At 40.3% G+C, this 16112-nt stretch overlaps 1 protein-coding gene across 3 annotated transcripts in view; it reads left to right on the forward strand.

Moving 5' to 3' along the window:
• Positions 1-15860, forward strand: part of LOC115152418 (tyrosine-protein phosphatase non-receptor type 9) — a 58882-nt gene extending 43022 nt beyond the window's left edge. For all 3 annotated transcript variants that reach the window (XM_029697274.1, XM_029697275.1, XM_029697276.1), the window contains 9 exons: positions 4335-4440; positions 4609-4719; positions 10087-10403; positions 10817-10904; positions 11501-11570; positions 12457-12535; positions 12767-12917; positions 13235-13442; positions 14020-15860. In XM_029697274.1, coding sequence (XP_029553134.1) covers positions 4335-4440; positions 4609-4719; positions 10087-10403; positions 10817-10904; positions 11501-11570; positions 12457-12535; positions 12767-12917; positions 13235-13442; positions 14020-14210 — 1321 coding nt within the window. In that variant the 3' untranslated portion in view covers positions 14211-15860. The remainder of the gene's footprint in view (positions 1-4334; positions 4441-4608; positions 4720-10086; positions 10404-10816; positions 10905-11500; positions 11571-12456; positions 12536-12766; positions 12918-13234; positions 13443-14019) is intronic.
• Positions 15861-16112: the final 252 nt, after the last annotated feature.

Here is a 16112-nt window from a genome sequence, read left to right on the forward strand (position 1 = left end):
TTCGTCCTTTAAATAAAGGGGGAGATCAAGCTCATCCTCATTGTTATAGGCCTAGTTCTATTTTGCGCCGTTTATCAAAAGTGTTGGAAAAACTTGTCAATAATCAACTGACAGGCTTTCTTGATGTCTAGTATTCTCTCGGGTATGCAATCTGGTTTCCGCTCAGGTTATGGATGTGTCACAGCAACCAGGTCCTCAATGATGACACCATTGCCCTTGATTCTAAGCAATATTGTGCTGCTATTTTTATTGACTTGGCCAAAGCTTTTGATACGGTAGACCAATCCATTCTTGTGGGCCAACAAAGGAGTATTGCTGTCTCTGAGGGGACTTTGGCCTGGTTTGCTAACTACCTCAAAGAGTGCAGTGTATAAAATCTGCCTGTCACCAAGGGAGTACCCCAAGGCTCGATCCTAGGCCCCACGCTCTTCTCAATTTACATCAACAACATAGCTCAGGCAGTAGGAAGCTCTCTCATCTCTTTTTATATGCAGATGATAGTCATATACTCAGCTGACCCCTCCCCAGATTTTGTGTTAAATGCTCTACAACAAAGCTTTCTTAGTGTCCAACAAGCGTTCTCTATCCTTAGCCTTGTTCTGAACACCTCCAAAACAAAGGTCATGTGGTTTGTTAAAACCTCTAGGGGCTAGGGGGCAGTATTTTCACGGCCGGATGAAAAACGTACCCAATTTAAACAGGTTACTACTCTTGCCCAGAAAATAGAATATGCATATTATTAGTAGATTTGAATAGAAAACACTCTGAAGTTTCTAAAACTGTTTGAATGGTGTCTGTGAGTATAACAGAACTCATATGGCAGGGAAAAAAACGGGGAAAAATTGAATCAGGAAGTGGGAGAAATTAGAAATGTAGTTTTTGTTTTGAATCCCTTGAAAAACTACAGTAACATAGGATTTACGTTGCACCTCCTAACTCTTCCATTGGCTGTCAACAATCTTTAGGAACTGGTTTCAACCGTCAGCTGTTACCGGGCAGATCATTTTGGCTCAGTCAATCATTGGCCAGTCTGAGGAGAGGTGTCTTATGATGCACGTGACTTCATCGTTTTTATATTTTTCTTCTGGGATGAATAGTTATTGGCCGGTTGTAAAATTATCGCAATTTTACGTAAAAAAAATACCCTAAAGGATTGATTGTAAACATCGTTTGACGTGTTTCTACAAACGGTAATGGAACTTTGAACATTTCGTCTATGGATTTGCGTCCACGCCACATGGCATTGTAAAGTGTTCTGGATGGGTCAACAAAACGGACGTATTTGGACATAAATGATGGACTTTGCAGAACAAATGAACATTTCTTGTGGAAGTGGGTGCCCATCCGAGTGCATTCCACCGAATATCAGCAAAGGTAAGTAAATATTTCGAACATGTTAGAGATTTGTCGACGCCGTGGTTGTAGGCTAACTATATAGCTTAGCATTGAAGGCTAAGTTCTGTACTCAGAATATTGAACAATGTGCTTTTTCCGTATTGTTATTTTGAAATCTGACAAAGTGGTTGCATAAAGGAGTAGATTATCTCTAATTCTTTTAAATAATTGTTATACATTTTTTCAACGTTTATGAGTTCTTCTGTAAATTAAATGTGCCTATTCACCGAAAGTTATGGGGAGAAAACATTTTCTGAACGTCACGCGCCAATGTAAAAATTGGGTTTTTAGATATAAATATAAACTTGATCGAACAAAAAATGCATGTATTGTCTAACATGATGTCCTAGGAGTGTCATCTGATGAAGATTGTCAAAGGTTAGTGCTTAATTTTAGCTGTATATCTGGTTTTGTGATGGCTATCGTGCTTGGAAAATGGCTTTTTTATTTTTTTTGTTGAGGTGCTATGCTAAAATAATCTAATGTTTTGCTTTCACCGTAAAGCCTTTTTGAAATCGGACAATGTGATTGGATTAACGAGTAGAGTATCTTTAAAATGCCGTATAATACTTGAATGTTTTGTTGTCCAACCAATCCCGTTATCGGGATTGTATCCTCAAGAGGTTTTAAGAAGAATGCCCCTCTTCCCACAGGTGTTATTACTACCTCTGAGGGTTTAGAACTTGAGGTAGTCGCCTCATACAAGTCCTTGGGAGTATGGCTAGACGGTGCACTGTCCTTCTCTCAGCACATATCAAAGCTGCAGGCTGAAGTTAAATCTAGACTTGGTTTCCTCTATTGTAATCGCTCCTCTTTCACCCCAGCTGCCAAACTAACCCTGACTCAAATGACCATCCTACCCATGCTAGATTACGGAGACATAATTTATAGATCGGCAGGTAAGGTTGCTCTCGAGCGGCTAGATGTTCTTTACCATTCGGCCATCAGATTTGCCACCAATGCTCCTTATAGGACACATCATTGCACTCCTAAACTCCTCTGTAAGCTGGTCATCCCTGTATAACTGCCGCAAGACCCACTGGTTGATGCTTATTTATAAAACCCTCTTAGGCTGTGGGCTACACTAGTTCATTTAGCAGACAAGATTTGCTTAAAATTCCGTGGCATTAGTTTATATTACTTATAGTAATAAGAATACAATTGAACAAAGCTGAATAAAATATAAATATTGTTTCCAAACAATTTGAGGGAGTGCGCACATGCGGCTATTCTGTGTTGAGCGGTTGACAATGAAATGGGTATTCCTATATGCTTAATTTAGAGTTATTAAACTAACATTAGTTATTCTACAAATGTTTGATTATATGTTTTGCTTTTTAATACATTGTAAGACTGCATGATGAGATTCTAATGATTTGAAAAAAGTTGCTTGAAAGGCATGAGCTCTGCTTAGTTTTTACGCAGGCTATACACACTCCAATAGTCTCCCTTTCATTCACAATTTGACAAGCACTTGATAATGCCTCAAATTTCAGGGCGATATCCCCTTTGTGGCCGTAATGCACCCTAAAAAGAGCCATGACTTTTGCGGCTCGGAGTGCTGCGTTGTGCCCTTCTCCCTGAGTGTGCTGCACAATCGGAAACCCTCTCACTCACATGGCTCTCTGTCACATGATCTGGTCTTTCTCACAGGCTACAAATGAAGAGACACATCTGGGATGCAACTGCGTACATTCTTATCCAATTCCGAGGTGCATATTGGAAGAACTGTCCACATTTACTTTGACAGCCAACAAGATGAGTAGGTCTAACGAACAGCAAAAGCACTAGCTTACGTCAATCTACTATCCCCCACAGTACAAAAATTCTGTGTGAGAAATAAATATTCCAAACATAGTCTGGTACAGTTGTGGGATGCGATAGATCCCAAATTAATACAACCACTAGAACCAAAATGCCTTTTTTATGCAATGGGACTGACGTAACCGATCAGAATGTTTAGCTTACAATGTTGATAAACTATTAGGCTATTTCTTCACATTTATAAGCGCAGCAATGCGCACATGGTAGTAGGCTATAAGCTTGAATGTTCCATTAGGGGAAAACATCATCAAAAGTGACCGCAAATGCATGTAATGCTTTTATTATAAAGGTGCATTTTTATGTTGAAAATGAACTTCCCCAAACTTGAAACTCACGGGCTGCTTATATTTTCCAGTTAGGCTCTACACCCGTTGTAAAATGGATTAATGTGCTAAATTAGTTGTGGTTAACTTTATTAAAACATATAGCACTATGGGCTAGGCAACATATGAGGTGTGCGACTATGATTTAAAAAAGTCCCAAACAAAAGGCATTGTTTCTTATGTTGGGCATTCATTCACAAGTGATAATATATAATTCACAATTGATTAGTCTAAAATTGTCACCCTTCAGACTTTTCTTGATTTAATATTGTCTTTACATATACTATATGTGTGACATTTGTTTTTATTTAGAATGGACCATTATCATGCACCTGTATCGAAACAGGGGCAGGAGGAAAAAATACATGTCATCTATGCACTTAAATAGCGAATGGATTACGCTTTTCCCCGTGGTTTATTTTCATACCAGCCAGGTAGGCTATACTCCTGTTGTAAATATAAGCAATGTGCTCATGACCGCCAGTGTGGCGGTAATACGGTCACTGCAACAGCACTAGTTACTTCATGATTCCATATGTGTTATTTCATAGTTTTGATGTCTTCACTATTATTCTACAATGTAGAAAATAGTACAAATAAAGATAAACCCTTGAATGAGTAGGTGTGTGAACTTTTGACTGGTACTGTTAATACAGTTTTAGTATAACATACAATTTGAGAGGTTTATGCCTTGATATTTAATAGTTTTACCCCTCCAAACTCATTCATTCTATAAATATACCCATTTAATGTTCATAAAAAGTGTTAAACATTTTCTCTCTCTTCCCCCAGCTTTGAAACTCAAAGAAATGGCCTGGTGTTCATTTATGACATGGCGGGCTCCAACTATACCAACTTTGAGCTGGACCTCAGCAAGAAGATTCTCAACTTACTCAAGGTTAGAAAGTACTGAGGCAGCATATTGTAGTATTTTATCAATATCTGTTCACCAGGCTTAATATGTTGACTGATGACAGACAAAAAAGTACACTCCATGTGTATGAATGAGAGGCCAGGATTGCGAAGTGGTGTTCCAAAACTGCAGGTCTGCTCTGTTCTACACCAGGGGGCTTTTCCTGCCAGGCTGAAGAAGGTGTTGATAGTGGGCGCCCCTGTCTGGTTCCGCGTGCCCTACAACCTGCTGAGCCTGCTGCTTAAGGAGAAACTCAGGGAGAGGGTGAGTGCAATGGTACTATCCTCACTATGGGTAGACTTGTATCTTCAAAAACAAGCACTAATTCCATCTATAAAGAACTGTCAAGAATGTGACTGTAGTAATGATCATTTAGCTTCCATCCAAACCGACTTACTCAATGCATTCGGAAAGTATTCAGACCCCTTAACTTTTTCCACATTTTGTTACGTTACAGCCTTTTTCTAAACTCAATCTACACACAATACCCCAAAATGACAAAGCAAAAACATGTTGTTATTCAGACCCTTTGCTATGAGACTTGAAATTGAGCTCTGATTCATCCTGTTTCCATTGTTCATCCTTGATGTTTGTACAACTTGATTGGAGTCCACCTGTGGTAAATTCAATTGATTGGACATTATTTGGAAAGGCACACACCTGTTTATATAAGGTCCCACAGTTGACAGTGCATGTCAGAGCAAAAACCAAGCCATGAGGTTGAAGGAATTGCCTGTAGAGCTCTGAGACAGGATTGTGTCGAGGCACAGATCTGGGGAAGAATACCAAAAAATGTCTGCAGCATTGAAGGTCCCCAAGGACACAGTGGCCTCCATCATTCTTAAATGGAAGAAGTTTGGAACCACCAAGACTCTGGCCACCTGGCCAAGGTGAGCAATCGGGGGAGAAGGGCCTTGTCAGAGAGGTGACCAAGAACCTGATTGTCACTCTGACAGAGTTCCTCTGTGGAGAAGAGAGAACCTTCCAGAAGGACAACCATCTCTGCAGCATTCCACAAATCAGGCCTTCGTGGTAGTGGCCAGATGAAAGCCACTCCTCAGTAAAAGGCACATAACAGCCTGCTTTGAGTTTGCCAAAATGCACCTAAAGACTCTCAGACAATGAAAAACAACATTCTTTGGTCTGATGAAACCAAGATTGAAATCTTTGGCCAAGTGTCACACCTGGAGGAAACCTGGCACCATCCCTACGGTGAAGCATGGTGGTGGAAGCATCATGCTGTGGGGATGTTTTTCAGCAGCAGGGACTGGGAGACTAGTTGGGATAGAGTGAAAGATGAACGGAACAAAGTACAGAGAGATCCTTGATGAAAACCTGCTCCAGAGCGCTCAGGACCTCCTACTGGGGTGAAGGTTCACCTTCCAACAGGTCAACGATCCTAAGCACACGGCCAAGACAACGCAGGCGTGGCTTCGGGACAAGTCTCTGAATGACCTTGAGTAGCCCATCTAGAACCAGGATTTGAACCCGATCATACCCAAGAAGACTGAAGGCTTTAATCGCTGCCAAAGGTGCTTCAACAAAGTAAAGGGTGTGAATACTTGTGTAAATGTGATATAAGTTTATTATTTATAATACATTTGCAAACATTTCTAAAAACCTGTTTTTGCTTTGTCATTATGGGGTATTGTGTGTAGATTGAGGGAAAACAACTATTTAATCCATTTTAGAATAAAGCTGTAACATAACGGTTTGGACCAAGCAATTTAGCCTTCGAGACAATGTTTTTTTCTGATTCAGCATGATAGAGATGTTCTGGCATGGTGCAGAAGTAGGACCTCACAATGTAGAGCCAAACATGCCCCCTATATCTCTCAGACATTGCTTCAGTAACTCCCTGTCCTAGTTTGGGAACATCAACAATATTAGAAGCAGATAAACACTCCTGGGACCTGGGGATGATCGTTATGCTCCCTTCCAGTATATAACACCTGACATTGGAGGGTGAACCGCCGTCCAGCCCTGCAATGTAATTGATACACAAGGCACTTCCTCAGCTGTCAGATTATTTTTATTTTTAATCCCAACCTCCGTCCCCATAGGAGGCCTTTTGCCTTTTGGTAGGACGTCATTGTAAATAAGAATTTGTTCTTAACTGACTTGCCTAGTTAAATAAATAAATTATTGATGGATGGATGCAAGGCGTTTCCACTGTGACCTTTACTCAGGAACTAACTCCTCCCAGGGAAAGCGAACGTTTGGGATCATAAATCACATCGGCTGTGTTTGAAATTGTAAAATGATTGACACCATCGATAAAGATGAGCAATAGTGACTGTATAAAATAAATAATTTAAATACTGAGCTATATTTGTATCCTCCAGAAAATTGTGAAATTATTCTTTAATACTATTACAATTGCTCAGAGAAAGAGATTTTGTTTAACAAGTAATACTTTTTTTTCTCAAAAAGGTAGGGGTCGAAATTATTGACACCCCTAAAGATTCTTATAAATAAAGAGGTCAAAAGTTTACTATTTGGTCCCATATTCCTAGTATGCAATGACTACGTCAAGAATGTGACTACAAACTTGTTGGATGAATTTTGCAGCTTGTTTTGGTTGTGTTTCAGATTATTTTATGCCATTTTGGAGTCACCTTTATTGTAAATAAGAATAGAATGTTTCTAAACACTTCTACATTAATGTGGATGCTACCATGATTACGCATAATCCTGAATAATGATGAGTGAGAAAGTTACTGTGGGTCAAAGATCATATCCCCAAGACATGCTAACCACCCCTGTTATTGGTAATGGTTAACATGTCTTGTGGTTATGATCTTTGACCCTCTAACTTTCTCACTCATCATTATTCACTCGTCACAATACGTTATTTACCCATTTCTATTGGGCACAAAATAATCTGAAACACAACCAAAACAAACTGCAAATGCATCCAACATGTTTGTAGTCAGTCACAAGTAGGGTTGCACATTTTGGGGAATATTCGGGAGGTGGAAACATATGGGAATATATTCAAATTATTATTAATACCATTTAAATGTAGATGTTTTTTTTGCATTGGATATATTTACCATATGGAGACAAACTTAAACCTTTTACCATATTATAAGTAGACATAATTGCAAATTATTAAATCCTTCCAATAGAAATAAAAAAAACTATTTAGTTATGAATTGAACTTTAATTAAATGACTTGACTCTTCACATGGGATGATTTCACTGAACAACAAAAGAAAGGGAATATTGAATGATCCATCGCATCTCCTAAAAACATTTAACATACATCTGTAAAATGATAGTCTAGAAACTAAAGCTTTGGTTGTCTTCCTCTCAGGCTTCTATGTCTTCTCCCTGGACCTCCTCAATGTCCACCTCTTGAACATCAGACTCTGAGGCCTCATCTTCACTGTCACTTTCCAACCTTGTTGAGGTTGGCTCGTTGTCAGGCTCAAAAAGCCAAAAATTTTGCCAGACTGCCAAGAACCTTGCCCTCGTCCAGGCCAAGGTGGTGAGACACGGTAGTGATGACATCATAGGCCTTGTTGATCTCTGCACCAGACAGGATGCTCTTGCCTGCATACTTGGGGTCCAACATGTGCTCTGCGGCGTGTATGGACTTCAGGCAGAAGTCTTCGCTTTTTGATGTATTTCAGAACTGTAGTTTCCTCTGCTTGGAGCAACAGTGAAGTAGGCAGGGCAGTACAGATTTCTTCTCTTATATCTGCGAGCCGAGTCTGAACATCAGACAGGATGGCATTGTCTCCCTCAATCTGTGCAATGGCTACTGCTATAGGTTTCAGGAGTTTCAGGCTGCTTACCACTCTCTCCCAAAATGCATCATCCAGGAGGATCCTCTTGATGGGGCTGTCTGATTCATCATTTTCACCTCAAAAAGAGAAACTTTTGTCAAAGGTGCGCTGAGGGAACTTTATGCTCTTGGCCAGATGATTCTCTGTCTTTGTTGCATTCTTCATACATGATTTGGCACAGTATTTGCAAATGTACACAGCTTTTCCTTCTACATTAGCTGCAGTGAAATATCTCCACACATCAAATAGTGCCCGTTGCATTTTCATGTAAAGATGAGAAAAAAAGAATAAAAAAAACAAATACAATTTCATGTACAGTTAAATAGTTAAGCAGTTAGATTAAACAACTCCTTTGTAAGATAAATGTTTTAAAATTAAACATGTATGGAAACAGGTGAATTAACACTCCTCAGTTAGCAGGCTCAAGCAAGCTAAAACCCACATGGTAGCAAAAATGTACAAGTTAGAAATTATTGAAACACAGTTTGCTGTAGGCTACTAGTTAACAAACAAATTATGTATGTCATATAAAATATATTCATCCCACCCGGTATTGTAATCGAAACTTACCAGAAAGAATGTAGTCCTTGGCTCAGACTGTCTAGTAGTGTGAGCTCAATAGCATCTCATTAGTGTGCAAGATCTTGAGAATCAGCTGTACATGTGATGGAAGAATGCACTGTACATGCAGAGGGTTGCGATTCCATTTAATTGGGGATAGTTTAACCAAAATATGCCACAAGACCTAGAGTTGCCTTGCGTATCCCACAAAAAAATATTTACTGTTATAAGCTAACTTTTGATGAATTTAAGCAAAATTCCCAGGCTTAACTTCCCATGGAAAGTTTCCGGAAAAATTACGGACATTTACCGGAAAGTTTCCGACCCCTTGCAACCCTAGTCACAAGTTCGATGTAGTCATTGCGTGCTAGGAATATGGGACCAAATACTTAACTTGACTACTTTATCTGTAAAAATCTTCAGGGGTGTCAATTTTGACCCCTATCTTTTTGAGAAAAAAGTATTACTTGTTTAACAAAATCTTTCTCTGAGCAATTGTAAGAATATAATTTCGTGCATAAAAATGTTGCTCAGAATTAGAATGACTTATTTTATACAGTCACTAACTTGCTCATCTTTATCAAGGGTGTAAATCATTTCGATCCACACTCTACCCCTATGGGCCCTGGTCAAAAGTAGTTCACAACATAGGGAATAAGGTGCCATTTATACTCAGCCCAAGTCACTGTTGATTTCACAAGAAATAGTAGATGTAACAGATCATTCATGTGGCTCTGATGGACTTGCATCTCTTAAAGCAGAAGGCAGTAGGAGAGTGATTTACATTTTTTTACAAAGTTAATTTAGTCATTAATGATCTTGTTTAACTGACTTTTTTATGAACTTGAGGTCATGAGATTGAATGCTTGGTGTTATCACCACAATCACATTATTCATTGATGATATGACGTTTGTAAAATGGCTCTAATATGCAATATCAAATCGGAATCCATTTATTGAACAGGGCAGGGAACATAATTGAAAAGCACACTGTTTGATTCCTTGACGTTGATTCATTGACTGTCCCAGTGATTCATTGAATGGGAATGAAATCAACCTAAACCCCTATTAATGCATGGAATCCATTTTAGGACAAGACTGAAACCTACAGCTTACAAATCAGGATGTCCTAAAAAGGATTCTATATTTTTGACATGTGGTCCAGTTTCAATATATATATATTTTTTAATCGGAGCAAGGACTTAAGATCAGATGTTATCACTTGACTTTGGAAATTGAAGCCCTCATACTCTCCTACCTCCTTCTCCTCTCCCAGGTCCAGATGGTCAAAATGTCCGACCTCCGCCAGCACCTCCCCCGGGATTGTCTCCCAGAGCACCTGGGGGGGCTGCTGCCCCTGGATGCTCACGGCTGGAACGAGCAGCTCCTGGCTGGGCAGAACGGCCGCGTGGACCCCGTTGACGAGCTGGTAGGCATCCCACTGGCGGACTCGTCGGTCCACACCCCCGGTCTGGAGGCCATGTGCCTGCCGGAGTTCATGGCCCACCTGGGCAGGCTCCAGCGCTCTGGCATCCACCTGGAGTATGTGGAAATCCGCAAGGAGAAACCGCCAGGGACCTTCCATTGTGCCCTGTGAGTAGATGAGTACAATCCCTTTTAAAGGGTTGATCTACATTTCCAGGCATTTGAGCTGCATAGGGAGAAGCCTAGAGAGTTCTGGTCCTGTATTCACAAGGCGTCTCAGAGTAGAAGCTGATCAGAGCTTTTCTTGGATCAGAACCCTCCTATCGATTTATAATCTTATTCTTTATTATCTAAATGGCTAAACTGATCATATACCAGCAATTCTACTCTGGCCCTTTGTGAATACGGGCCCCCCAGCCCTCACTGGGTTGAAAAGGATGAGACTTTGGGTTTGTCCATTAAACTACCAAGGAAAGCATCAAACTGGATGGCAAAACTTTGCATCAGTCCCTTGGAGCAGTAACTCGATTCATTATATTCTTAAATTACCAATGGTTGATTATGTCTGTCAATCTCTCCAGTACTGCATACAACCAGGAGAGGAATCGCTATGGGGATGTCCTGTGTCTTGACCAAACAAGAGTTCGTCTGAAAACTCGACAAAACGAGGTGTGTACTTCTCAAAAGTCATATGGCAATGTCATCATGCAGTTAGTGTATCATAAGAGATATCAGTAACACTTTCTAGTAACCACATGTGCATATATTGCCTTTTATCAAGCACAATGTGCATTAGTTGACTTGCTGTCACCATTCACAACAGCATAATATGGCTCCATACAGTATTTGTAAATGCACATATACCTGCACATTACATGTGGTTCCTAGAACTTCAAATATTAATTCAATTTTTTTTTAAATATTCATCTTGAATAGGCTGTTAAGGGGACAAAAAAAAACACAAAAGAACTGCTCAATATTGCCATACGTGAATGCTCTCTTTCAGCCTCATAGAATGTCAAAGGACATCTTTGGTTCATGTGTTTGTGAGAAAGCCTCTACTTTTACACTCAGCTGGCTCACCAAAGGCCTCTGATAAACGGCTTAAAACCGCCTTGATAGCCCCCTCTTTTTATTTGCTCAATTTATTTGGCATTCATCTAACAGGGCTCTATAATGTGATCTGGATTGCTTCTGTACAGCTCTGATGTTATAGGACCCCTATTCTCTCGGTCGCTGTGACAAAGGCCTGTTTGTTCCCACAGAGATCAGACTACATCAACGCCAGCTTCATGGATGGCTACAAACAGAAGAATGCATACATCGGTACTCAAGGTACAACGATGGCCATCTATGATATTACATCTGCTAGTTTCACCATCAGAGACTTTGCACTAGTCGTTTTGATGGGATATTCATTCATTTGTAAGAGGTTCCTTTGGTTCTCAAACTATTGGTATTTTGGTAACACTAAAGTCGATAGGTATAATGCATTATGATGTGCTTGATGCATTGAAAGACTTGTCATAAGCATGCGCACTGTGTACAAAACATTAGGAACACCTTCCTAATATTGAGTTGCACACCCCTTTTGCCCTCAGAACAGCCTCAATTTGTAGGGGCATGGACTATACAAAGTGTCGAAAGTGTTCCACAGGGATGCTGGCCCATGTTGACTCCAATGCTTCTCATAGTTGTCAAGTTGGTTGGATGTCCTTTGGGTGGTGGACCATTCCTGATACACACGGGAAACTGTTGAGCGTGAAAAATCCAGCACTGTTGCAGTTCTTGACTCACACAAACCGGTACGCCTGGCACCTACTACCATACCCCGTTCAAAGGCACTTAAATCTTTTGTCTTGCCCATTCACCCTCTGAATGACACATATACAATCCATGTTTCAATTGTCTCAAGGCTTAAAAATTATTCTTTAACCTGTCTCCTCCCCTTCATCTACACTGACTTGAAGTGGATTTAACAAGTGACATCAATAAAGGATCATAGTTTTCACCTGTATTCATCTGGTCAGTCTGTCATGGAAAGAGCAGGTGTTCATTATGTTTTGTACACTCAGTGTATGACCCCCTGATGATCCAGCCTAAATAACAATTTTGAGTCGGTTGAACATTTTATACATAAAGACCTCAACATTTTGTAAGTGTGTATGAGCCTTGATGTAACAAGTAGATCATTCCCTTCATTCTACTCTACTGTCCACAGGACCACTGGAGAAAACCTATGGTGATTTTTGGAGAATGGTCTGGGAGCAAAATGTGCTAGTCATTGTCATGACAACAAGGTAGTTACTTTTCTTACACCTTTCCTTTACCCAGTGGGAGTTGAAATTATATAAAGTCTTTGTCATGGCATGAAGTGGAGGATTGTTGTTAAATGATTCACTGACATTTGGAAATGCTGTTATGTGGTGACTGTTGTGAACCAGACCCATATATGTTACAATGGGGCACTTCTTGAATTCTAGAGAGATTGTCATTACCCTCCTGGAAAAAAATTTATCTGTGTGTTGCAGGACGGACGAGGGCGGTCGGAAGAAATGTGGTCAGTACTGGCCTCTGGAGGAAGGTGGCCAGGAGGTGTACAGTCACATGGCTGTGGTCAACCAGAGAGTGGACAACCACTCCCACTACAGCCAGACCACCCTGGAGCTGCACAACATGGAGGTACAGTAGCTAGCTACAGGTCTAAAGTGACCTCTGCTCCCTTTACACAACGAAGAACACATTTCCTATTGCTGATTTGTTGTTTTTTAAGGATGAAAATCTGAGATTATCTGTAGCACAGGCTAGCTGTATAGGGATGGCTGTTCACTTTAGCTGGAACAATTTTCACTGTGCAACACTATCTTAGTGTTGGTGTTGGGCTAACATCAAAACTTCCAACAAGTTTGAACATGTTAGAACTCGTGCATATCAGTGTTTGTTTACCACAATTTAACACTTATCATGGTGTGTCTGTCTGTCTATCCCGTCCCTACCAGAATTGTGAGCAGAAGCAGGTGACCCACTTCCAATACCTGAGCTGGCCTGACTACGGCGTCCCCACTTCGGCCTTGACGCTCATCGACTTCCTGGGGGCCGTCAAGAGGCAGCAGAGACAGGCGGTGAAGGGCATGGGGCCCCAGTGGAGAGGCCACCCCCTGGGACCCCCAATGGTGGTTCACTGCAGTGCGGGCATAGGCAGAACAGGTGAACTATTCATTCTCACTGATGACCACCACTCCTTTAGTCTATGCGTGTCAGACTTTACTCCAGTCCTTGAGACCAAAATAAAGACACACAAAATATATTATGTAGGCTCTGTATTTTGCACAATCATGTGACATGGCAAGATTTTATCCTGTATTTTAAGCCTTATCCAGACATTAGAATTACATCAAAAAGGAAAGCAATTGTCTGAGGATGCAGCTGGACCATCTGCTGGGACAGTTTGATGAAAAAGCTATAAAAGGTTAAAAATCCAGGCATGTCACATGATTGCACAAACCACAGGGCCCTAATAAGACAATATAAAGGCTCATACATGCTTATAACAAGTTAATTCCCCCCAGATCACCTCAATAACATGTAATGCACACAATTAAATAGAATATCTGATGTGATAGTCATAGGTGTCACCCCATTTCTCTAATAGGGATTCTATTTCTATGGCTATCACCTTGGCTATAATGTATGGAGTCCATAGTGAATTAATGTTATTCCTGCATCTTCCCCAGTTCATAATATATCTGTTGATAATGATGTCTCCCACCTTCCTTCTCCCCAGGTACCTTCTGTGCCCTGGACATTTGTCTGTCCCAGTTGCAGGACATGGGGACACTCAATGTGTGTCAGACGGTGCGGTGGATGAGAACACAGAGGGCCTTCACGATCCAGACCCCCGACCAGTACTACTTCTGCCACAACGCCATCCTGGAGCATGCTCAAAGACAGGGCCTGCTCTCAGCCAGTCAGTGATGCCAAGGGGGTCGCCTCATAGTTCTCGCAGCCAATCAGTGATGCCCTGGGTGTTGTTCTCGCAGGCAGTCTGTAAATCAAGGGGACACTTTGTAGCCAATCAGCATGTCTGCTTCTAGGGATTGCCATCACTTATTCTACCCTTTAAGAGGCCTCTAAGACAGACTCATTCCTCCTGATTCTCACATTTTAATGACTAGTAAGACTGATTTGTAGTATCTCAAGAAGTCACGGTTCAAGTTATTGTTGTTTTCTATGCATGGACCACCATTTATTTGTTTAGGTAGTTTGGGCAATGTAAACCCCACCAAATAGAAATAGTTTAGCTACATTCAAGTCTTTCCTATATTATTAGTTCTGTGTCCTCACTGAAATCTGTATTTTTATTTTGTCAATAATATCCACATAGGGACAGAGAGACAATCTTGCATTGTTCTTGGAAAACTCAAGAGGAAAATTTCCTCTTGACTTAAACTTCTCCTGGATCTGATTAAATCGAATGGCTACTTGTAGAAGTTGTCCTGAAGTTTTCCTACTTGTAGAAGTTGTCCTACCCCCAATCCAAGCCTCAACCACGATAAAATGCATAGATGACCTTAAGTTCAACTTAAAGTAATGCTACACCTTAAAACATTTGCGAGCTGCTGATAATGTTGCCATCTCAATGCATTTCCTGCAGATTGAAGAATTTAAGGGCTGCCCTCACAACACAGACTTCATTGTAAGTTATTCACATTGGCTGTTCAAATTTCTTGTGAAAACCTTGTGATCATGAAATTAAATGTTTGGTCGCCGCAATAGTCGTTACGTATGCTTCAGTGAGACACTGTCATGTACTTCTGTTGAGCCGCCAATGCTGCGATGAACATGATGTAGGAAGGCCATAACCCTGCTTCCGCCTTAAGACCCCAGTCTTAGACCTCACCTCAGTAAAGTGCAATATACTTTTATACACAGCCATGTTGAAGCACTTTGAAATGGCTCTTCCCATCGTGCTTTAAGATATTGCAGTTCTGGTGGTGGTATAGTGCATTTAAGGTCAAATTGCAATTATGGGAGGTTCTAAACATGTGATATAGGCATAACTTGATTGTTACTGTTGATTGGACCTTTGACCTTCAGGCTTGTCTGGTAGTTCAATGGACACTTAGAGACCATCTTACCCTGACATCTTGTCATGATTACATGTAGAATATTACCGTTCCCATTGCTGAACTGTGTGTGCATCATATTACATATCTTGTTGGATGAAAGAATTTGTTCTTTGCTACTGAATTCATATTGAATTTGCTTGTAGTGGAGCCTTGTTTAAGTCTGCTATCCTCGTGCACTCTTAGTGATTTTAGAATGATTACTTTCAATGAAGGACAGTGTGACCAATTGTATTTTTCTATTGTATTAAACAACTTTTTCTTACAAGTATTCAGACTTTAAAAGTATACATTAAAATTGCATTATATTTGCTCTGTTACTATTAGGTAGTATGATTGAGGACAATTGAATCAAATGTTGCTGTATGAAAAATAATTTGTCTACACATGTACTTTTCAAATGCTTCGGTCTTATGACCCAATACATTATTTTGCCAATTATGTTTTCCAACCAAAGGAGATTGGGATATGTTCAATAACATTTCAAATGAAGACCAAACGTGTATTCAGCGTGCTTTTGTCATATTTTAGTCTGGTTTGTGTCTAGAGTTTAAATGCCCAGTGCAGTCGTGAATTCCTGTGTTTTTTAATATATATATATATATATATTAGTTGAAGTCGGAAGTTTACATACACCTTAGCCAAATACTTTTAACTCAGTTTTTCACAATTCCTGACATTTAATCCTAGTAAAAATTCCCTGTCTTAAGATCGCCACTTTATTTTAAGAATGTGAAATGTCAGAATAATT

Source organism: Salmo trutta, chromosome 17 (assembly GCF_901001165.1).
Source record: "Salmo trutta chromosome 17, fSalTru1.1, whole genome shotgun sequence".
Taxonomy (NCBI): domain Eukaryota; kingdom Metazoa; phylum Chordata; class Actinopteri; order Salmoniformes; family Salmonidae; genus Salmo; species Salmo trutta.